Here is a 23,829-nt window from a genome sequence, read left to right on the forward strand (position 1 = left end):
CAGAATTTGAATTGCATACTTGCCTGAAACGTTTTAGTAAGATAGAAATTGGTATGAGAGTGTGCGTGTGAATGGATGTCTGTCTTGGTGTGTGCCCTGTGACAGACTGGCGTCCTGTCCAGGGTGTCCCTGCCTCTTGCCCTATGATACGATGAATATTGATGATAATGAATATGGTATTAAAATATACAACATCGATTTTGAAATTGTCCTCGGATGAATAAAGAATGTGTGTGGAAAAAGTACATTTATACAAATTCGTTTCTTTGAAGTATTTATTTATTTTTGTTCAGTTTGTCAATTTTGGAAATGTGTGTCAAAGTTTGTAAATATGTTTGCAGCATTATTGAAAACGTGTAACTTGCTTTTTTGTATTTATGACACTTTTTTTTGGAAACCATTGAGTTCAACGTGTTCATTTAAAAATATTCTTTAAAGGATATGCTCTTGTTTTGTCGTACTGATGGTGAGCAACAGAGGGAAGCATTTTGCAAGTTTTGCTTCTCCAACAAGCGCAGTAATAAACTGCTTTATCTTTATTTATGTACATGTTTTATTAGGCTGAGGATCAGCAATCGAGCAGACATAATCTAAATAATCCGAACATATGGTGTGTTGTAATATTGGCATTATCGAATAATTACAAAAGTTGTTAAAAGTGATAAATTACAACACTCTGTGGGGCAGTGGCCAAGATGACGTCACTGACACTCATTTGGAAATGATTACAAAAGGAAAAGACTGGTGTGAAATCATTGTTTCAAAAGATTAACAAGATTTTTTTTTTTTCGGTCAGAATATTTGTCAGATCCTTCAGACAATATAAATTCTAGGGTGTGAATTCTGAATGACTTTTTCAGGGCTGCCAAGTTTCCGAAAATGACAAGAGTGAGACATGCTTAGTGAAAAAAAGGGCCTTATTTAATATCGATTTATTGAGACTGATGACTTCACCTCTATTTTAGCTATGGCATCATAAACCTGTCATCTTAGACAATGACATATGACTAAAATAATGATAAGTTTCACTAAAATTCTTTATGATATTATGTGATATAGTTATCCATGTACTCTAGAAAAGATCTGAGCCATACAATGATCGCAACATAAAGTTTGTCGACTGGAAAAACCGGTACGACGGATAGCTTGATAGCAGTAGGTCAGTGCAGTTGTGTTAAAATGTTGTCAAGCTACGACAACGCAACCACACGCTGTTGTTTTATGAAAGATAGAGATGCCTTATGTATGATTTATTATCAGTTAATATTTGAGTGGTGTCTTTTATAATTAGTCAGATTTATACATACTGTAAATTACCAAAGTTTATTAGCATTAAAAAAAATAGATATACAGTATTGAATGGGTAAATTTAAACTTTAGAAATGCTATTTTTGTCATTTACATTTGTTTTCATTAGTGATGTGCTGATAAAGCTTCATGGATCAGTGTCATGTTGTTTAGAGGTCAGTAGGTGGCGCCATCACTTTAAACATGATGTGAAAACAAAGGAAAATAGTGCAGAGACCGCCATCTAGTGGACTCTGAAAATAATGACATTGCTTCATGAAGCTTCATCAGACAATCATTCATTTTCATTAATTTCCTTCTGAAGTGTTAAACTCATCTTTGACTGAATCTAAGATCAGTCAATTTAAATTTGTTGATCGTTTGTTTTTTGACACAATTTGCTTGTTATTTGACACAATAAACCCCACAGTTATTTTTGTTATTGTCAACCACTTTAGACCGTTATTTGATTATAAATCTTGTTTGATTTAGAAACGAGTCTTTTTTTTTTTTTTAAAGAATGAATGCCACTTTTTATTGCATTAACTAGTATAGACACGTTTTTGAATGCAAAACCTTGACTCAATATGGGTTTAATTAATAAAGTCAGCACTTGAAAAAGTATTAATAGCTTTCAGAAGACATTCATTTTTATACAAATGTAATCGATGTCAGCCTTGGCTCGTATCATCGAACTGTGTAACCTTTCCCTCTCATGGTTGTCGAGAACAGGCGTGTACAAAACAAAGAGCCAGGCTAAGAAGTTACGGTCAGGAAGAGCAATGACTGTGTAATTTACGTTGTATACTCTACCTCTTCTTCTGCCCACCTCTTGGAAATTAGAAACGGCTGTTTTGTTGACAGGTCAATAGCATCGTGGTCCTCGGCTACAACATTTTCACAAAAAAAAGTAGTTTCAATGCCAGTCTTTCACTTCATTCCTGCTCGGACGCCAACATATCTTCTTTTAATCAGATAATCATCTAAGAGCTTCGACCCCCCCTGGGGTGGTCTTCTTTTGGCAAAAGACGAGCGAAACAAATCTGTAAGCACTTAGTGGGAGGTGAACAGAACCATAAATATTTAGTCAGGTTAAACATTAAGACGGGAGACACTAATAGATAAGCAACCAAGTGCAACTTAATAGCTGTTAATAGAAGTGAGAAGAAAAACATTTCTTGTGTTTCAGTCTCTAACCACCGCGGAGGAATAACCTAAGATACTCAGTTTGCTGCGTGTTTATGCATAACCTCCCCGCCTGCCCCTCAGTCGACACTTTGCACTTTTTCCAAGCAGACATGCCAGGAAAATCCATCAAAAGAAACCATAACTTGACAGTCAGAAAATCCTCAACTGGCTTCATCCTCTGCACTGAGTCACTTATGCATGTCAGCGACTAAATAATAGTGATGAGCTGATGAAGCTTCATGAAGCCATGTCATGTTGTTCAGAGTTCAGTAGGTGGCGCCATCAGTTTAAAAATGATGTGATGTTTCATTAGATAAGTTGTTCAAAACAAAGGAAAATAGTGCAGAAACCGCCATCTAGTGAAAATAATGACACTGTTTCATGAAGTTTCATCAGACCATCACTACTAAACACTAAACAAGTACACGATTTATGAGAGATTTTAGCGGATTCACCCTAACTTTACTATAAGACAAGCTTTAATCTAGCTATTTGACGTCTTCGTTTAGGATAATAAAAAAATGAAAAGTCATCCAAACAATTAATAGATAATGCGTCATTTATATTAATACATACACATACTATATATGAAAGGCAGTATTTTTTGGGTCTTTTCAATGCCTTCTATTTTTGTTATAACTACTTATCTTAACACGGAGAAATACTACTTAACTGGAGGCATTTCCTTTTTGAATTATTAGAAATCCACAACATTTAGTTTAACACATTCACCATATCTAAGACACATATTGCCTGGTAAACATATTTTTCAACCTCAAGTATGAATCCCTATGACTTTTATTGTGACTTAAGTGTCATTTCCTTTGTGGAGCTGGTGTTTTTGTTGTTTTTTTACATATAGTTTTCCTACAAAGTAACATAAGCTATTAGCTAACTATTCTATGTTTACTGTCTTTATCAGTCTGTGAATATGATGCTGACAGAAAAGCTTGTTGTTACAGACAAGATGGACTTCATAATGCATTAAAATATTTGTAAATATCCAATGTTCTTACAAAATATATTTTAATAACACAGTTGTTATTAGAAATGGTTGTTTAATTGCAATTTTACACCATTTGGATTATAATCTTAAATGTATTGTTAAAAAATATATGAAGTAGCAAGTTTCTTATTCTATGTGAGAAATGTTCCATGTTCTTGGTAATGGTGTCTAAAATATATAGACTCCAAATCCAAAGTTTTGCCTTTTTTGTAGGCAAATCTCATATGTGGTAGTTGAAAGTCATCAAAAACATATTGTTTCACATAATAAAAACGGTGGTTGATATGTGCGATTCATGGCACCAGAGGATCTGAAATGAGGTAAACAGAAAAGTCTCCTTCTTTGATAGAACTCTTCTGACTCTTGAACAACCTGATAAATGAACAAGCCATAGTTGATGAGAATCTGCTTCATTTTTTTATTTATTCTCCCACAGATTAAGATACACAATGCTATGATTTCACTTGTTCTTTTTCACATATTCTTGTTCCTCACGATCCGTTGTGCAGAGTGTGAATATGAACCAATCGTAGAAAGCAAAAAAAAAAATCTCATGAATGTTACAAAACTTTGTTTGGAGAACTCACAAAGCAGAGAATACACAAGTACATTGACTGTTGAGCAGTAGGTAAACATGACTGTGCAAAAATAATGTTACAAACATAAATGAGCAGCAGATGACTCCATCATATGTAGCTTGTAGTTTACTGCATATCTTATATATCCATGTGCATTTACATTTCAGAGCCTCAATCTGAAGCAACTTCTTTCACTGACATTTGAATCCATGCAAGGACTGCTAATCTCTTACATACACTCCATGAGTCTTAACTTAGATTACGCCGTCAAACATAATATATTTTAAGAACTAGCTTTTATTTTCTTAATTTGGATTTTTTTTTCTAAATGTTTTCGGTTAAAATGTAAAGAATTCAATGTGAATTTATGAAGTATGAAGTATTTAATTTAATTTAAGAGTGGTACGCAAAGTCATCATAAATAATAGTAAATGAAAGATAAAAATCTACTCGTCATGCCAGTAGACTTCACAACATGTTTTACTCTCTTTGCTTTTGAATCCAAAAAAGTAAACAAATATTCATCAGTGCATCAGTCTTGGGGGCACAACTGTAATAACAATTCTAAAGAATAAAGTGATACATATCTAATGATGAATTTACAAGTGATGAGCTGATGAAGCTTTGTGAAGCAGTGTCATGTTGTTTAGAGGTTAGTAGGTGGCGCCATCACTTTATAAAATGATGTTTCATTGGAAAGGTTGTTCAAAACAAAGGGAAATAGTGCAGAGACCGCCATCTAGTGGACTCTGAAAATAATGACACTGCTTCATGAAGCTTCATCAGACCATCACTACAATTTATATCAGGGGATCCTAAAGGGCAAGGGACAAATCTGTGGCCGTAATTTTATTTCACTGGCTCAATGCAAAATAAAAATCTACAATTTTAAATTTAAAGTAACCACTTTTTTTTAAGATCTCAATAGTGAAACGTGAGTTCAACAAAGTTGATTTTCTAAGAACTTATTCTTGTTTCTGTTTGTGACAAAGGCTTGTTTAGATAGAGATGTAATGGTTAACTTGAGAAAATGTAGAAGCTATGTATTAAGCTATATGGATACCTTTTTTTCTCTTTTGCTCTTAATATGTTGGTCCTCAGATCAAAAATTTGGTCAGGTTAAACAATTTTAATCTGGTCATGGTAATGAAAAAAATGGGCCAAAATCCAAGTTTTTTCCTTTTTCCAAGTGTTATGGTTTCCCTGTGAGACTCATATTTCTTGGAGAAAGATGTCAACAAGATGTCAACATGTCAATGCCAACGGCTGGACGATGCTCTTTCAGAGAAGAATTCCGAGGGAAAATTAAAAGTCTGATGCTACACAGGGCGGCCAAACACCAGAGATGGAAAACTCCATCTTCACAAAGTACAAACTCCTGCCATAAATTTTTTCCTACTATTCGAACCAGGTGTTTCTGATTTCTCATTGGCTGGCGCACAGATGGCGTCCCTGCCAAGCACATAACATTTGCGAGTAAAAAGGCAAATTGAAGTTCTGAAAAGTGAGGTATGGTGAAGACGATCTAAGGGGAAGTCAAAGATTTTTTCTCAGAGACTTAACTATTGGAACTATTATGGCTAGAACCTCAATGACCAACTCGAGTGATATCCACAACTTCCCTTTTCTTTTGAACAGCCATGTAGTGCGAAGACCTTAGATTTGATCATTCAACTGCATGCACAAAGGTCTCATATCCATGCGTTATTTGTCTTTATTTCTGTACAGTTAGTGTTGCTATCAAGTGGCAAAGATGCTTTTGTGCAAAATGCTTTACTATTCTATTCCTTATACCCCCCCCCCCCCCCGTGTCGTGACATGACAGCATCGGACTTTCTACAGAAGAGTTCCGATGGTACAAAAGCATCATTGCGCTCATAGCAGGAATTGAGAAAATTGACCTCACCAAAGACAAGAACAGATTGTGATGAAAGAAAAACAATTAAATAGAGAGATGCCCTTGATTCTAACATCTTGAAACAAATGTGACACTAGTGATTCCGTCTTTCCTTCACAGTCCCTCCTCCATGATCTTCATTTCTCCAGTTTTCTTTGCACATTGTCTACATGCACAGCAGCATTATTCCATTGTCTTTTCTTCATGTAGCGCGTAGTCTCTCGCTCGGGTCAGGATTTAGGTGACAGAACTGGCTGTGATAAGTGGAACAGTGGTGGTCCTGCTCTGACCTCTTCTTCTCTTCCCTCCTCCCCCTCCTTTACTTCCATCTTTGTTTCGACTGCGAGTTTTCTCTCTGCCGCCCGATTGGTCTTGTCGATCTCTCTTATTTTTCCCATCTGTAGAGTAAAAAAACAAACAGTTATTAATCAATTTAATTGACATTCTGAATGTGTGAAAACTTGAGAAAACTGAAAGCTTAGAAACTGAGTCTTAAAAAGAGCAGAAGAAAAGTCTTCATTATCAAAGATAAGCAGAACAAGAGTGTAATGGATTCAATGAGAATGGAAGTATTTGGACAATCAATACAGTATATTTTTTTAAATAAATACATTTCAGAAATCTGAACATGTGATTGTGAAAAGAAGTTGACGGTTGGAGGGGGATTTTGCTAGAACGTATTCTTAAAAACAGAACATCTATGATGATTACAAACAGAAGGGCAAGTCTGAAGGCACCTAATATGCAAATAAAAGATAAAATGCTCACATGACATTAATAAATGATCATATATGACATACAAACTGTTTTATCAGTGCTCAGCTGAAAGTATGTAGTTTAAATATCTAGGCTAGTATGTGAGTGATGAACACACAAAGATATATGTAATATGGAAAAATGCAGAAATTATATCAGAAGTTAGTTCATTCATTTGTATAAACCTACTCAGATACCGTTTCTAACATTACAAAAAAAAATGGCAGTGTTAATTGTTAACTGTCTATGGTGTCTAACAATTAGTGATGGACTGATGAAGCTTCATGAAGCAGTGTCATGATGTTTAAAGGTCGGTAGGTGGCGCCAACAGTTTAAAAATGTTGTGATGTTTCATTAGAACAGTTGTTTAAAACCATGAAAGAAATAGCGCAGAGACCGCCATCTAGTGGACTCTGAAAATAATGACACTGCTTCATGAAGCTTCATCAGACCATCACGACTTAAAAATGACTTGGTTTCTCCAAATATTTTCATAGCATATTGTACATTCACCAAAAACTTCTAATATATTGAGATAACCACAAACAAGCCATTGACGAAAAACACAAACGCGTTCATCATAGACTATAATCCAAGTTCTACCAACGATGGTCTTTAGTGTCGGATTACAAAACATGTTCACCATCTGTCAATCAGTGATTTCACTCGATAGCAGGCCAAACATTATTTATTTATTTGTATACAGAAAAACATAACCAGAAATATGATTCGAATCAAAGAGCAAACACTAAACCTAAAAGGCCACTAAATTTTAAAAAACGCAACTCTCCTGACTTACTCAATTGTTTAAAATGTTGACGTCTTCCTCTCCAAGATGTAGGTAGTCTCTTATGACGATGTATTTAAGTTATTACTTTATAAAGTTCTCCCCCGTCTGAAATCTCGACGAAAGAGAGGTTACGAGAGCGGAGTCCATTATGAAGAAATAATGGGCTTCACTCCTCCTCCAGCCAGCTGAAATCACACTACGCTTTATTTATACAACGAGTCCCTTGGAGGTGGAGCGTTCTGGGATTGATGACGCAGCTTGAAAAACCCTGATGTTTGACTTATCACAACTGAGTGGGTGAGGCTATGGTAAATGAGATTTAACCTTCACAAAAACTAAGTGTTTTCAGTGGGCGGGGCTTAAGGACATTTTCATGTAAATATTTCACTGAAAATAGAGTTTTGTACAAACAGACACATACTGATGAGCACTTTAATGAATTTTGCCTCAAGCATTCTCATTAATTAATCTATTTTGACGGTGCGCCATCATTGCATCCACATTCTTTTTGCTTGCATTAAATGTAAATTACGATCCCACTTCTGGCACCATTTAGCTGAGCAGGCGTGGAACAAATTATCTGGTATTAAACAATGGAAAACAACCTCCGGATCTAGACCCCAAAGTCTGAGCTCATTAGTGCCCATTTTAAACCCTTTGTATCAAACTAAAATATTGTTTGATGACTAATTAATACACATTCGGGTGATTTGTGTTGCTGAAGCTAAATATAGCGCACATACCTAAATCGGTTATAGTCATGATACAGTGGAAATGGATAATATTGGCCAAGACTCGTATTAGCACTGCATCAAGGAAGTTGTGGATCTCAAGGCTGTTGTTACACTAGAGGATGTTTGTTATGAACGAATGCGGTTAGAAACTCTGAACAAATGACAAAGCAAGTGAACACGAGCCAAAGACTGGACAGTGTTCGCCATGTAAGCTCACAACATTAAAACACATGGCGCCATGGTGTTTGTCTGCCTCTCTGCATAACAGAAGGTCTGTGTTTATTTGACTACTGGCGTTTTCAGACTTGTCAAACAAACAGTTATGATTCTATGGTTTATGTTAAAAGTATATAAAAAACAAGGCACTTTTTGAGTACAACAAAAACAGGATTGTGCAAGGGCACCTAAATTCACAATAGGGTGATAAAAGAAGTTGAATGATGACAAAGAAAACTATCTTTCTTCTCAATGACTCATTTTCTGGTGAACACCAGAGGAAGACTATGGTCATCTCTGTCACCACCTTACTTTCAAATAATAGAATTGAAAACATCACAGGCCCTCTTTGTTTTCTTTAGCCGGGGAAACAACAGACTTTTAAATGGAACGGATTTAGGTAGATCTTGATGCCAGTTAGAGGATCCTAGTCCATATTTGGCCTTAAATGGTTTAGTTCCCCGTCATTGTGGCAACCTTCACTTTGTTTTTCCAAAGTTATGCTAGGTCTAAGTGGCACATTAAGGGACAATGATTGATGTTTTCCTAAAGTCTTTCTCATCCTCCCACTGTACCAGCTGGTGGCAGCTTACACAAAACTGTCGCGGTGACTACCTGCTAAGGTGTTTGGTAAACTTCCAAATACCAGTTTGATATCTTATTAACCTGCGGTAGATTGTTTCCTCTTGTTATGTCCTGCATTTTGAGTGTCCTTGGGGGAAAATATGTGCTTCTGATTTAGAATCCCAGACTCAAGTCCATGGGTAAGGCCAAGTTCTTGCATGTTCACATCTTAGAGTTTTCAACAAAACATTCTCTTATCCCGAAGTCTATGGTGCTGAAATCGGATAGGATACATTATTTATTGTTGTGTGGGTTAGGGTTAGGGTTAAGGTTAGGGTTCTAGGTACCTCCACTCACTTCCTAAAGATTAAATTCGTGGGTCTCATTTTAAATCTTGATTAAAGCAAGGACACAGTCTTCTCAACCAAGAATGACAAACACTTGATTATCTTTTTTTTAATATTCTTCTATGAGACAATTTGGTGGTCTGAGACGATTATGCAGGAATTTTTGTGCCAATAGAATTCTCTGAAAAAGGTTGGGGGTAACAGTCGGTTGTAAATAGAATTGTGATGTTGAACAGAACTCACTTAGGCCAGAAAGTCCGTGTCAGCACGGTCTCTGGGATTTTCTCCACCGTTGTCTTTTTTAACCATAAAAAAACACACCATCAGCTTGTTTTCTTCTATGTTACAAGTCTAGTTGTTGAGATTCAACATGGGCTCCCTTAAGATTAAAATCTTTGAATTTGTAGCAATAAAACTGTCTTGATGACACATGAATGCACCACCTCAAACTACTTAATGAGACTTTGTTAGAATGATTATAAATGAACATTGAAGGTGAATCCATTAAATACAAGGATTACATTTTTCCAACCAAGACTTAATATCAAGCGTAAGCAATCATGTATTTCATGATAAATGTTTTTAGTGCGGCGAAAACTCAGGTTAAATAGACATTATGACTCCTCCTCCAGCCATGCCCTACTTTGTTTATACAATGAGTCCCTTGGAGGTGGAGATTAATAACTCGCAGTGACGAACCTTAATGCTTAACCAATCAAAGAAGAGTGGGTGAGGTTATGATACAAAAAAAAAATCATCTCCAGAAAAAAAACTAGGCATTTTCAGTGGGTGGCGCTTAAGAATATTTTCTAATGTAAATATGTTTATTAAAAGAGGGTATGTACAAACAGATACTGATGAGTACAATAAAGGGTCTAATAATTTAAGAATCATTTGAATCAACACATTAGTTGCACTTTAAAGAACATGCTTCAACGGCCTAACAGAATATGACCCACCTTTTTTGGCTGCAAGGACTAAACACACCTAGCACTGTTTCCTAACAGGACCCAGCTTTGCACCACATTTCCATTCTGGTAAGCACTTTTAAAAGGACAGTTTATAATCTTTCATCTCTAATTGTTCTTTTCATTTCACGGCAGATTTTCTTTTCCAGGATGTTTCTGTCAGAGAGACTGATTTTGCTTCTCATTTATCAAACATTTTATCATGAAAACATGGAATAGTTTGGCTATGTTAAATGTGTAGGGGAAAGAGGACATGACCCCCCTAAACACACACACACACACACACACACACACACACACACACACCCTTCTTGCCTAACGCATGCATGTTCCAACATCTGCAAAATGTAATAGATTGTTATGCGGTCAATGTACTTCTTAATCTTTTCAATACGTCTTAAACCTGAAGACTGTTTACAACTTTCTAATCTTGTTTATTTTTCACGATATGTCAGTTGTGATAAAAACTATATTTTGGTAGAAGATTGCAGTCTCACATTATTATGGGCTGAGTCCAACCAGCCTCTAATTTATTTTAAACTTGCACCGAAGCCAACCAACGCTTGACGGCTCCTTTTGATTCACCTGGTTCTGCTTGCTCTTTACTTGTGCTTCGACAATATGGTGTCTGGAGGGCAATGGTTATCAAAGGTGTATCGATTAAGGATTGTATAAGGAAGGCCAGGAAAGCTGGGTACACAAGGGTTATGTGATGATTAAATGTGAAAAAAATCTTACCGAAGAATTAGCTAATTGAGGGAAGCACAACTGTACCCAGAGTGGTAGCTATGGAGAATAGTCGAAAAAAGGTTTGGGTATCTGTGGGTACCACAAAGAGTTGCCGTCACATTAATGCATGCTTTATCTGTTTAATACAGTGTGTCAGTTTTTCTTCAGAGAAAACTGGTCTCTGAGTAAAAGTGAAACAGGTCGACAGGAAGGAATTTCAAATAGGAAGAAAGACAGGGCCAGTAAATATGTCATGGCTATGAAGGTGTTGTCACTGACCAAGATGGGTGGGTTTTGTCTTATGATGAGGCCAAATGAGTGTATGTATGTGAAGGTTGAAAACTTCTGGTCTTAATACACAAGTTATTACCATTTGGGAAGGAGGTTATGTGACTGTCTGTATCCAATTGTCTGTTTGCAAAATAACTGGAAAAGTTACAAACGCTAAAATGAAATTTTCAGGAATGGGACAGAAAACAGGTGCTTTAGTTTTAGTGATGTTCTGGATCTAGGAAGTATTTTTTTTAGATCCATTGCAAGTTGACTGGAGATTTGTTGTTGGGTAGTCTTGGTGGAAGAACTCAGACCTGTGGTGTTCTTGCCTTGGAAGTACTTTGTGTGCTTTTCTGATATTATGACCATGATATTTACTATTTTCCTTCCCCGATAACTTCACCATATGAGCTGTTCCATTGTCACTCCAAATGAGAAGGAAAGCAATTTCAAGCTAGCAGTCAGAGGCTTGGACATCTTACTACGTCTTTAAAAACCATGAAAAGCAATGGAACCAGACTTTTGCCATTCCTCTGCACTTTTCATCCAAAAAAAACCTCTGGACAGATCTCCTGGATCTGTCATTTGTCTGCTGCAGTTGGAGCCAAGAGCGACTAATAAGCTGTTATGAGAGTCAATGACGATCATTGACTGATGAAAATAACCTGCTGGATAGCAACCTGCTGTGAGGACGATAAGAGCCCAAGCAAACATGTCATGGTTGTATAAACCTCACGCTTCAACGGCCCTCTGAACAAATAACTCTATCTGGCTCTGATCCGTGTCCAGCACTGTGGCGTGTAATGTCCACCAGTCATCGGCTTGGCACAGAGAATGGGTTTATTGTTTACATGTTGGAAAGTCAAGAGATTCTGTATCCTCCCATTAGCTAAGCCAAACCAAACCCAATCATTTCGCTAAAAGGTCACGAAGACACTGACTCCACGCCAGCTCCCGATGATTAATCAACCTTTCCGTCCGCAGGATAAAAGATGGAGCGATGAATGGTCTGACATGATTGTGTATTTGTGTTTACCTCTCACGCAGGGCGTCTTGGTCACGACGCACTTCTTTTTTTCTGTCTGTGACGTGCAGTTCTGAGTGGAAACAAAGGCCAACAAGGAGTCCAGGCTGGAGACTTGTGGCAGAGGATCACGGACCCTGGACTGGGAGCCTTTTTTAAATCCACATGTTTTGTTCTTTTTCATGCAGGGACTCCATTGACTCCATTTACCGAATTCACACTCACCAACTCGCTGACCTACAAAAGTTAAGAACAGACAGATCATATATTTGGTAAACACTTTTCAAGTTCAAGAAGCCCCTCAGCATGAGAATATTGTACTTTTTCCAACCTTTTTTCAATTATGTACATAGTGAAACTATAAATCTAAAATTGACAGTACATTAGCAAGTCAACCGGAGTTAAATGTATGGTTCTGTATGACCCTAAAAATCACATTGTTTTCGACAAACTAGGTGAATTGCTTAGAAGTTCTGCTTGTTTACACAAATTAAAGTTTTATTTGGGATATGAATTACATTTTAAAAACCTCGGCGGGTAATGGCATTTAAACGCAGTCGGGCATATTAACTAAGATCAGGAAATGAACAATGACGTGAATTTTGAATAGTACAACACAGACAGTAAAGGCCTAAATTGAGCGCAGCATAGAAACGCCAAAAGATAAAACGGTGTGATCATATTTAATTATTCTAAATAATTGAGCATTAAATCAATTATTTAAGTGGATTAATAAGAAAAGGAACTAGCACAGAATGTATCTCTGTTAAAAGCTGGTAGTTGCAGTAGTACAAGGGTTTGAACTGTTTTGGTTTAGTTTGGAAAGTGGAAAAAAATGGATTGCATGCAGTGGATAGAGACACTAGAGTAACATGTCTTTTTCTTTTCAGATTCCAAAAAAGATTATCGATATGCCTTTTAAAGTGATTATCTGTCCTTCTCTTAGTGAAAAAAACAGAAGAACAGATTTCAATGAACTCAGAAAACTTTGATGGTGGGACAAGGACCGGATGATTGAATGGTCCTGGTGTTGTGGATTACCATCTGGATGATACATCACTATCAGAGGAACGTTGTACTACTACTGTGTGAGTGCTCGGTTCTGTTTTCTATTTCTTATTTTATTTGTAATCTTATTTCATCATTTAAATCTATACTGAAACCACAAAAAATCCTATGTTGTATTTCCAACACTGGCAATTAAAGTTTCTGATTCAGAAATATGTGCTTGAGTTCTTAGCACCACAGCCTTCAGTGGGACACATCCAAAAAAACAAAGACCCAAATTATTTTAATTTAAAAAATATTTATTTTAGGAGTCATTAATAATGAATAAATACTTAACTAATTTGAAAACTCAATAACAAATAAATTACAGAATATTTGGCAACTAAAACTGATTTTGTGAAAGGAAACCAGTTGGCCATGTATAATGAACATGTCATGTTTTATTTTGTGTATTTGCTCTTTAACTTGGTGATGTGCTGATGGAGCTTCATAAAGCAGTGTCATGTTGTTTAGAGGTCAGTAGGTGGCGCCATCAGTTTAAAAATGATGTGATGCTTCATTAAAACAGTTGTTCAAAACCAAGGAAAATAGTGAAGAGACCACCATCTAGTGGGCTCTGCAAATAATGACACTGCTTCATGAAGCTTCATTGGACCGTCACTACTTAACTATCTAAAAATTGTGCATTATTGAATTACGTTTTCAGTAGAAAACCCAATTACTCCAATACATAAGTTCAGCAGCTAGAATCATCTTTTTTTAATCTCACAAAGCAACCATAAACGCAAAATAATCCTAGTTTTTCCCAAGTTTAAATGCAGTTAGACATTTATTTACACTGTAACACAAGTGATGAATGACCATCTTTATGTCGTTGGCTTGGACACAAACATATATTGAAATCAGCGATGAAAAGTAGAAGGTTAAAGCCCACTTACCGATACACTCCATTGTGTCGTTGGTGGACCGCTGGCCTGGAGGGCAGCTTACATAACACCGGCCACTGTGCGAATATAGGCCTCCCTTACATTTTGTGCAAAAATTGCGATTAAAACAGGCTTCGCAATTTTCTATTTTACATTCTGAAAGACAAAAAGGGAAGAGAGGGATGAACATGCAATCGAGCACTTAAGAACTCTGGCAACACTTCTGATTTTCAGCTAAACACACACTGGCTTGATTGTTTCGGTGTAAGTGAGTAGATTAAGTGTGTACTTCGGTGATTATTCTCAGATTTCCGCACACTTCAGACATCTCCAACTCTCCAGACAAACAAACAAATTTAAATAATTACAAACATGCAGGAAGGAAAACCAGACGATGCCGTCTACGTTTTATATCTTAGCCAAAATGAGCCTTTTAAAAATAATCCATCCATGTGAATGTGTGCATCGTGCTTACATTGTATTCACATGGATGATCTTGAGTGAGTCTGGTTTGCAGCCAGAAACACAACTAAAGCTCTCTGAAAAGATGTTCTTGCTCTCTGTGACCACTTATGCATTTTAAGCCCTGACAGCTAAATTTGAAGGTACTGACATGCACGCCACTAAATGAAGACAAATGTTGGTAGCAAAGGAGCCATGTATTTATTCATATGATCCCGTGATAATAGGTTTCATCCTTACATCAATAACTAATACTTATTTTTGCAGCAGTCCAGACTGTAAAAGAATCGTAAAAATGACACCAAAAAAGAGTGTTTGCCAGAATGAACTCGCTGAAACATAAACATCTGAAATCTGGTACCACGGGTTGAATCTTTTATCTTGCTTATGTAACCTCTGGACTCAACATTATTTCTCAAACCTGACAGATATTATGTAATCTAGGAGTGGACCCTCAAGCAAGAAGGATAGTTTAAATTTTTCTTCCTGCAGTAACATAATCACAACCGGAGGGTGAACGGCTGCCCAGGTCAGCATCCACCAACTCTTTTTTTTTTTATAGTGTCTTCTACTGTCACCAACTGTCCCTTTTAGTGCTTTGCTATCAACAATATTTCAATACAGAAAAAGCATCCAACAATATGTTTAATTCAAATGAATTCCTTTTTTTTAATTTGTAATTTTTTTTTTTTTAAATATGCCACTTTTACAGCAGGCATGATAAACTGAGGGCAAGAGGGCCACATTAGCCCTTGATTTTGACTTGACTTTTTTTTACTTTGGTACTGAGACACCTATATGAGCCAGTTGTAATGAATTGGGATATTTCCTGGCATCAGAGAAACCACTGATTTTAAGGTTGTGAGGATGTTATGGATAATTATAAATGTAACATAACAGGGGATGTGTGAACCTCAAATTTAACCGCCAAGTAAATCTCCTTGTCTTATTTTCTAGCTGAAATTCTGAATAAAAAAAGATGGGTGGATAGTACTTTATGTATTTACCCAAGGGCCTGGTGTTGAATTAACAAAAACTTTGCAAACTTCGATGTGTGTGCGCATTAGAAAAATGCTTTTTCTTGGATAATGTTGTGACACCTAATTGATAATATGCTGCTTTTTACAAAGTAGTATTTTTTGAATGCCATAAAATTCATAGTTTTTTCCTCTTTTCTCAACAGGAGCCTTAAATCTTGAAGAATATGTATTAATAATATGGATATTACATACTTTATTTCACCAGAAACACTTGGAATTAGGCATTTAAATAGAAAACTGTATTATTGAATATGAGGAAAATCTTAAATCATTTAAATTTTATATTGATGTAATCCTGGATTAATAATCATACAGTTTGTGTATAATTGTATTTAGAAAACCAAGATACGGTAAGAGCTTTATTCTGCTCCCAGTGTGCCGGGGAAAACCGCAGATAGGTTCACTCATACAAACAAACACACATGAGCGCTATACACACAAAAAGAGGTTTCGACTGCAATAAATAACAATCTCTTGCTATGAGCCTTTTTTCAGTTATGAGCATGTGAATGGTCGACAGTCCCTCTGTACATTTAGTTTGTTTGTAGATTCTTTATTTATGTTAGACGTAGTTTCTTACAATAGTAGCCAACAATATCACAATGACTTTTCAAACTGATGTTGTTTGAAAACTATATATTTTTCTCATTAAAAGATTTTTTGTGTTGTTTTTTTTCATGATTTTTGGCACGATATGGTGAGTTCCTGGAAGCTTTGAAACAAACACAAACTCACGGGTACATCTGTTGTTCCCCTCCGGATTCCTCATGCCAAAGTAACCCACGGGACAGGATGCCAGACACACGCCTATCTGACGAATGTCATTCCGCTCCAGGAAAATGAAGAGTTTGGGTTTACATTTGACGCAGCCGTTGTATTCCGAGCATCTTTCGCAGCCTTTGGGGCAAGATGGCGGTCCCTCGGTACTGACTGTGGAAAAAAAAAAAACCAGAAGAGAGAGAAGGAGAAAGGAGAACAGTTATGGGCAGCTGAGCAACACCATGGCCTATCAACACGTAAAATGATCAATTGTTTCCAGGCAGATATGAAGTTCATTGGAGAGTTATAAAAGCGGGCACTTGTCAACATGGTGATCTTGAGAACAACAACACAGAGCTTTAATATTATGGTGTCTCCACAGATGCAGCCGTAAACCTGCCAGCACTTTATCACTCCGGCAGACAGGGGTTACTGCTTGCAGCTCTTACCGGGGGCCAGGCCAAACATCTTTGTTTGAACAGTTACTCAATGTTTACTTCAAACTGCTTGCTGGAGATCCTTAACAGATTTTCATTCTAAGAAAAAAAGGGGTGATTGGGGAGGACATAAGAGTAGGAGCCAGTCAGGGATTTAGTTGGAGAAATGAAGCGCCAATTAAAGAAGAGAAGCTGGTGTTTCCCACAAAGCCACCAGCCACATTGAAAGTGCTCTTCCTCGAACAACCGGACCGGAAAGAACTCATTTTTGTGGCTTTATCTTCAGGAGACATACATTGTGTCGACTTATAATATTGATAATTTTGTGCTCAGTGAGAAAAAATATCTTCAGGAAATGTCAAATTATACTATATTTAATAAAGCTAGTAAGACCTACAACTAAACGTCAGGCTCACAGGAAACAGTTCATTACTCATTGAATGTTCAGTTGTCAGGTAAACTCTATTAAAGTTTGAAAAGTGAGATGTTTGATGACGCTTGAGCCGAGTGGAACAATGAAAACATGAGATTTGCCAAAATTTAAATCAGACTGCATGACAGCAGAGCACTAGTGTTAACTTGTAAGGACACAACGAAATAAGCAAGAATAAATCTTGTTTTATTGGATTGTTAAAAAAATGAAGGTAGGTTAATTTCTTACAAAATATACACAAAAACAAGCAAAGCCTTTATTTGTGCAATATTGTCCCAAAAATGAGATTCATCATCTAAAAATTGTTCCTTCCAGATGGATTCTTATGATAATATTTTTACTTTATATTTAAAAAAACATATTTAAATGACATTTCCTGTTCAGATGATTATCTCCACAATAAGGAATCCCAAGTGTCTGTTAACAATATAACTCAAAAATTGTCCTAGATGCTAAAATGATAAAAGTGTTTTTAACGTCAAGACACATAGAAGACACAGAATTTCAACAGCTAAAGAAGGGGTTGGATTATATAAATACAATAAATGCAGGACTCTAACTAAACATAAATAAACAGGACTTATATTACCTGTATTTTACTTTTATAGCAAAGGAAAAAGGGCTTCAACTGCATGTATCAAGAACAAAATGGAAGAAAAAGAAATAGAAATGATACAGGCGTCACAAAAATGTTCTCTGAGGGGTAAGGTGAGGGGCTTTCAGGAGAGACTGAATGTAGAACTGCTACTGCTTCACGTGGAAAGAAGCTAGATGAGGTGGATCTGGCACCTTTTTAGGATGCCTCCTCGGGACCACCTCTGTATTTTCCCAGAAGAACTGGAAGAGGTTCCTTGGGAGAGGAAAGTGTGGACCTCTTTGCTCCAGCTGCCTACACTGCGACCTAACCTTGGAAACGCAGTCGATCATGGGGGTCAAACTCAATCACACAAGGGGCCAAATCCCCTTTAGTTGTCGAAGTCGTAGGACGAACACAATGTGTCTTTACCAAACTATTTGTCCCCCAGGCTGTGATTTTGGCAAATGTGAGTTAGATGATGGAAATTTACTCAAAGCAAATTAACTGTTCTTTCATCTAGTTTTAGTTGGAACTTAATTAAGGAAGGAAATAAGCTTAAATATGTTTTCATTTATAAAGCCGATAAATAAGAAACAAGCCTTTAATTTTAAATTGAATCACTATAACCACTAAATCAAAGGTGAAAAAAAGAAACCCAGCCAGTCTGGGATGATGCCTCCCAAAGATAAAGTTTGGACATAAAACACTTTTATGATTCACCTTTAAAAGTATGAGTCACATCCACCTGAAATGTAACAACGCCTCCATGCTAGCGCTAATAGTTTTAATCCGCCACAGCAGGGGTGGCGTACAGGAATCCTAGAATCATCCTGCGTGAGCTGTAATTGTTTGTCGGCATGACGCTGAATTCATTGAGAAAGAATGAGAGAAAAGAAGACAAACTGCTCTTCTGTGCTTTTCCTTTCCTTTCAAGGAAAACATCATCTGATTACAGATGGAAATCAGAGGTGTAAACTTCCATATCTGGAGGCGAAATACTGTGACGCAGTTGTGTACTAATGTACTAGTGACCCAAATCCTCCTTTATTCATTGCAGCAGCCTTTTTATAATCAAATTGAACCAAGAATGTGTTTAAACAGAGCAAAAATTGTTTTTTACGCTCAGGTCAGTTGAAAATGTGCCCAAAGAACCAGACAGAAAGTGAACGAATGCTTTAATCCATCAACTCCTCTTTCTGTAAACAACCCTAATACCCATGAAAGTTGTGCATAAACTAAGAAGAGGAATTATCCAACAGGCAGAAGCATCAGGCGAAGCAGTGAACCTAACATAACCCGCGTTAGAAAAACAAATAAGAATGACAAGAGAAATAAACAAAATGTTATCTTTTCTCTGCTTGTTAAATCTTTACGAGAGTTGGAACCGCAGGAATGTAAAGTTGGAGTCGGAAAAAAAAAAAAAAAGTCGACGGGAGGGAAAAAACAAAAGGAGTGATGAAAACAAAGTGAGAAGAAAAAAAAAAAAAAAAACGACTCACCCCGTCTGTGCCTTCTCGTCTTTGATAGCTTCAGAGCATCGCCTTGACCCACGGAGCTGAGGAAGACCATTGCCAGCGCCACCATTCCTAGCTGCATAGTCCCTGTTGCCTTCGTGGCCATGCAGAGTCCCCCCTGCGACCGGTGGAACAGGTGGGGACCACCCCCTTGCTCTGGGAGACAGGTGGATCCCGCCGCGTCTAAAATGAATATATGATCCCTCCTCTGGTGTGCTCGGACTTTCTTTCACGACTCTCGCTTCGCCTCCCCCCCTCCCCTCCCCTCCCCTCCTTCCCTCCCCTCTTTCTTCCTCTATCTTTCACTCTAGTGGCTGCTGCGTTCTCGTGGAGGGTGATTCTGCGGTCGAGAGTCCAAACAAGCCCGAGGCGCTGCGAGCCATCACGCTTGTGGTAGCATGGGCAAAAGAAGCAGACAAAGTAGGTTTAAAAGGGGGGGAAAGAAAAAAAAAAGTGGGCTAAGAAAAAGGGTGGGGGGGACTAAGAGTACGGAGTGGTCTTGTCAGACGTCTGGTGGTCCAACCCATGAATCACTGAGCTCTGTTCCCTTCTTCCCTGACTTTTCTTTCTTAGGGTTTGTGTCGGTGTGTCATGTCTCTCGCTGAAGATGCTTTCAGAAAGCGGGGAAAAATTGTGGGAAGTTCCTCCGATGTGACTGATCGCCTCGACCTGTTGAGGATTACGGAAAGAAGAGTTTTGTTAAAGACCGGTTATTTATATTTACTGTAAGTATTGAACAGACCAAAAAAAAGTTTGAATCTTTGAGTCACTCTAGTTATAGCGAACATGTCGGCGGAGTTAACACATAAAACTCATGACCATGCATACAGGTGAGCTAAAGAAATTACCCAAATAGTCTCAGAGTTAATATCTGTTTAGTCGTGTAAAATGTGTGAAATGGTAAGATTAGCAACACAGCTTAAGGCTGGATGAAAAATTGTCATTCATTTGAGACTCACTCTATTAAGGGAACCAAAATGTCAATTACTAGTGATGTGCTGATGAAGCTTCATGAAACAGTGTCATGTTGTCTAGAGGTCAGTAGGTGGCGCCATCAGTTTAAATAAGATGTGATGTTTCATTAGAACAGTTGTTCAAAACAATGGAAAATGGTGCAGAGACCGCCATCTAGTGGACTCTGAAAATACTGACACTGCTTCATGAAGCTTCATCAGACCATCACTAGAAATCTCAGTCCAAGCCACGGCCCATACAAGAACAACGTTAAGAAGCAGGCAAGATAGTTTAATAGTTTAATTGTATTTTAAAATTGTGTCACTGGCACAAAGATCAACTGAATAATTCAACAATTTAAAAGAAGATAATCTTCATTATTAACTTTAGTCTTAAATTGAATTATTCATATATATTTTGTTAAAATAGAAGGCTGTTTAAAAAAAAGGCAACAAAACCTTCATTTCTAAAGTGAGTATTGGGCCGTGAGCTGAAGCTGAATGTTAAACTTTACTTGGAAAAATGAACCACAAACACAACAAGGTCGTAAAACTCTGAGATATTTTTACATCCAGATAAGAATCATTAAGTGCTCATTATTCGTTTCCAGCAGCACAAGAAGTTCTGTCGAGTTTGGTGTTATTTGCTTTCTGCGATTTACAGCTTTAGTGTGAAGCGAGGGCATCTGAGCAATAACATTTCAGCTCAATAAGAACAAATACAGCCATATTTGGATGTGTGTGCTACATTTGAGTTTTCCAACTTCAGATCCATGTTATCAAAACATATTGTTTTGATACTTAGTTGATTAGTTCTATACTTACTTTAAATTAGTTGTGTTAAGTGTAACAAATAAAAAAATACATTCACTCCAACATTATTTAAATATTTGTTCTATTTCCAGTAGTAAAATCTTCTTAAGGTCCCAGTTTCTTCTATAAATGAAGTTGAATGTTTGATGGTCTTCTCACAGCTGGATTTATTTCAAACAACGCAAAACTGGTATTTTACAACATTTTGAAAGGGGTATAACCATGATGTCTTCCGTCTTCCAGCCTTTGGGAAAGAATATCAACATATCATCTGCAAAGATTAAGGAATAGATCAGTGTCTAACGCTGACGGGAAGATGGGATGATTGTAAGTATGTATGTTTTAAGGTTTCCTATATTGACTAAGGCAGATCAATAATCAGTTTTTTCTTCCATCTTCTTCCTTCCACTGAAAAAACATTTCTCAGTTTTGATTGTTTAAGTTTAACTTTCTTTTAGCTTTCTGATTGACTTCCTATCAGACCTCCTTCCTGTTTTCCTGTTTTCCTAACAGGCATAAAAACAAACTAGTCTACTTACTACCTTTATTCTTGGCTTTGTTTTTCAAATGATCTTTTTTTCGCTCCAACATTTTTATGCCCGTCTGCAACTTTCCTCACCGCCAGTCGCTTTCAACTGGGCCCGATGAAACGGAGCCCAGCGCTCATCAAATAATCATTACATTCAATTGCCGTCTTTGTAAGTTCTGTGTTTGATCTATCAATTATTCAGTGGCTGAAAGGGAGATCCCACACTGGGCATTCTATTGAACCGAGAAGGTGCCACGACTCTGAGCTCAGAGTTTTTAATGCAACCTGTCTGTGAACCTAAAGCCACAAAAAACAAATTGAAAAAAGGCCTCCTCAAAAAAGAAAAAACAATGATTTGGGTCTACAATATATACAGGTGCCAGGTTTTATTTTGGTCAATATTTTCAATAAAACAAGTCATCTTGTGCAAAAAGAAAGTCTAAATTTCAAGTATGATTAAATAAGAAAAACAACATATGACTCTTATATCAGGTACATTGATTTTTAACTAAAAACTTCACTATCCGAAAAATGTTTCTCACTTACTTAAGTGAGGAAAAGATCTTTCTTATACCAGACAAGCGTGTCTTTCGGATTTACTTTAATATCAAAAGCTGTTTAACCATTTCTATGAACCAACTGTAGCGAGCTTAAACAAACCATGGATAGGGATCTTGAAAAACTATTTCCAAAGAATCTTTCACTCGCTCACTCAGGCGTGTTGCTCCCTTATGTTGATATTTTGTCAAATCTACGACTCTTTAGGGAACTCGGCCAATATAACCACGATAAATAAGACAACGACAATGGAATGGGAACAGATGGTTAAGAAAGAGGAAGTGAGTTAACACAGCGATAAAGATCCATTCTGGTCTTCCCCAAAAAAATTATACACACAGTGTCTTTCTTATGCAGCAGGGAACATGACTTGTGTTTATCTCATGCCCAGCAACAATTATGGACTAATAAACTGGTTTAGAATCATATTTTTGTCTATAATCGAGCATTTTCTTTTTCTCAAAATCCCACCTCCGGTTCAACACTATTACATGAATCCAACCAAACATGGAATGGGCAGAAACACTGATTCTGTTTGCACATGCTACATTTATTTAATTATATTTATTTATGGATATGTAGAGCAAACTATTATATAGTTTGAAAGGATCGAGAAGGGTTTTGTTTTAAACTAAAGCTTAATTGTGAAGCCCTAAGAATCACAATAAATTGGGAAATAACTACATACCTTACAAATCCTGGGACCATAAATAAATATGCAAAAATAAAGACGAGTGATAATGGAATTGAAAAGCTATTACACTGTAGTTACTTTACTAGGTATACAGCATTCTCAGATGATTTATCTCACAAAGCAAACACCTGCTTCTGTGCCATGTCGACTTTAAAATAAAAGAACACAACCTAGAGTTATTGTGAAATAATAAACAAACGTATCATGTTATATTGTTAAGTGTCCCTTTTTTTTTATTCTTTAAATGTTATTATATTTAAATAATATACTTGGAAACAAATTCATATTTTAAATGAAATGCACTGGAAGGTTTGTTTTATCTGATGTCAACAATTTGATAACACATAAAGCTGTGGAAATTGTGCAACAAAAATAAATCAGCACTACAACAACAATCCAATGTTCCTATTTTATTATTATGACTCAGACGCTTTATTACTGCAGCTCATTGCTGGCTTCAAGAAAGGACATGCAACCAAAACATTCGAAGGAGAAACAGCTGCCACTAATGTGATTTTATTTGAATTTACTTAGGCAATATTAAGATGGACGGACCGACCTGGACGGGTATATGGATAGATGGATGGAGGGAGGGATGGGTGTATGGATGGATCAAAATTAAAACCAGAAGAAACTCACCTCTTCGTTTGCGCTTCTTCAAATGTTCGTCACATACAAACTGTGAAATCCTTCTTCAGCGTTGCAGAAAATCCTTGCGAAAACGAAGAGCGATTATCTCCGTTGCTGGTCACTGGTCTTCGCGGTGGGC

At 36.9% G+C, this 23,829-nt stretch overlaps 1 protein-coding gene across 1 annotated transcript; it reads right to left on the reverse strand.

The window, feature by feature from the left end:
* Positions 1-3,885: 3,885 nt before the first annotated feature.
* On the reverse strand, positions 3,886-23,829 carry rspo1 (R-spondin 1). Its single transcript, XM_087806074.1, has 6 exons — positions 23,700-23,829; positions 19,499-20,182; positions 16,529-16,723; positions 14,304-14,447; positions 12,370-12,594; positions 3,886-6,354 (listed from the first exon to the last, which is right to left on the reverse strand). The coding sequence occupies exons 2-6, from the start codon at positions 19,617-19,619 to the stop codon at positions 6,194-6,196; spliced, it is 846 nt and encodes a 281-aa protein (XP_087662200.1). The 5' UTR covers positions 19,620-20,182; positions 23,700-23,829; the 3' UTR covers positions 3,886-6,193.

This window comes from Callionymus lyra, chromosome 13 (genome assembly GCF_982586985.1).
Source record: "Callionymus lyra chromosome 13, fCalLyr1.hap1.1, whole genome shotgun sequence".
In the NCBI taxonomy this organism is placed as follows: domain Eukaryota; kingdom Metazoa; phylum Chordata; class Actinopteri; order Syngnathiformes; family Callionymidae; genus Callionymus; species Callionymus lyra.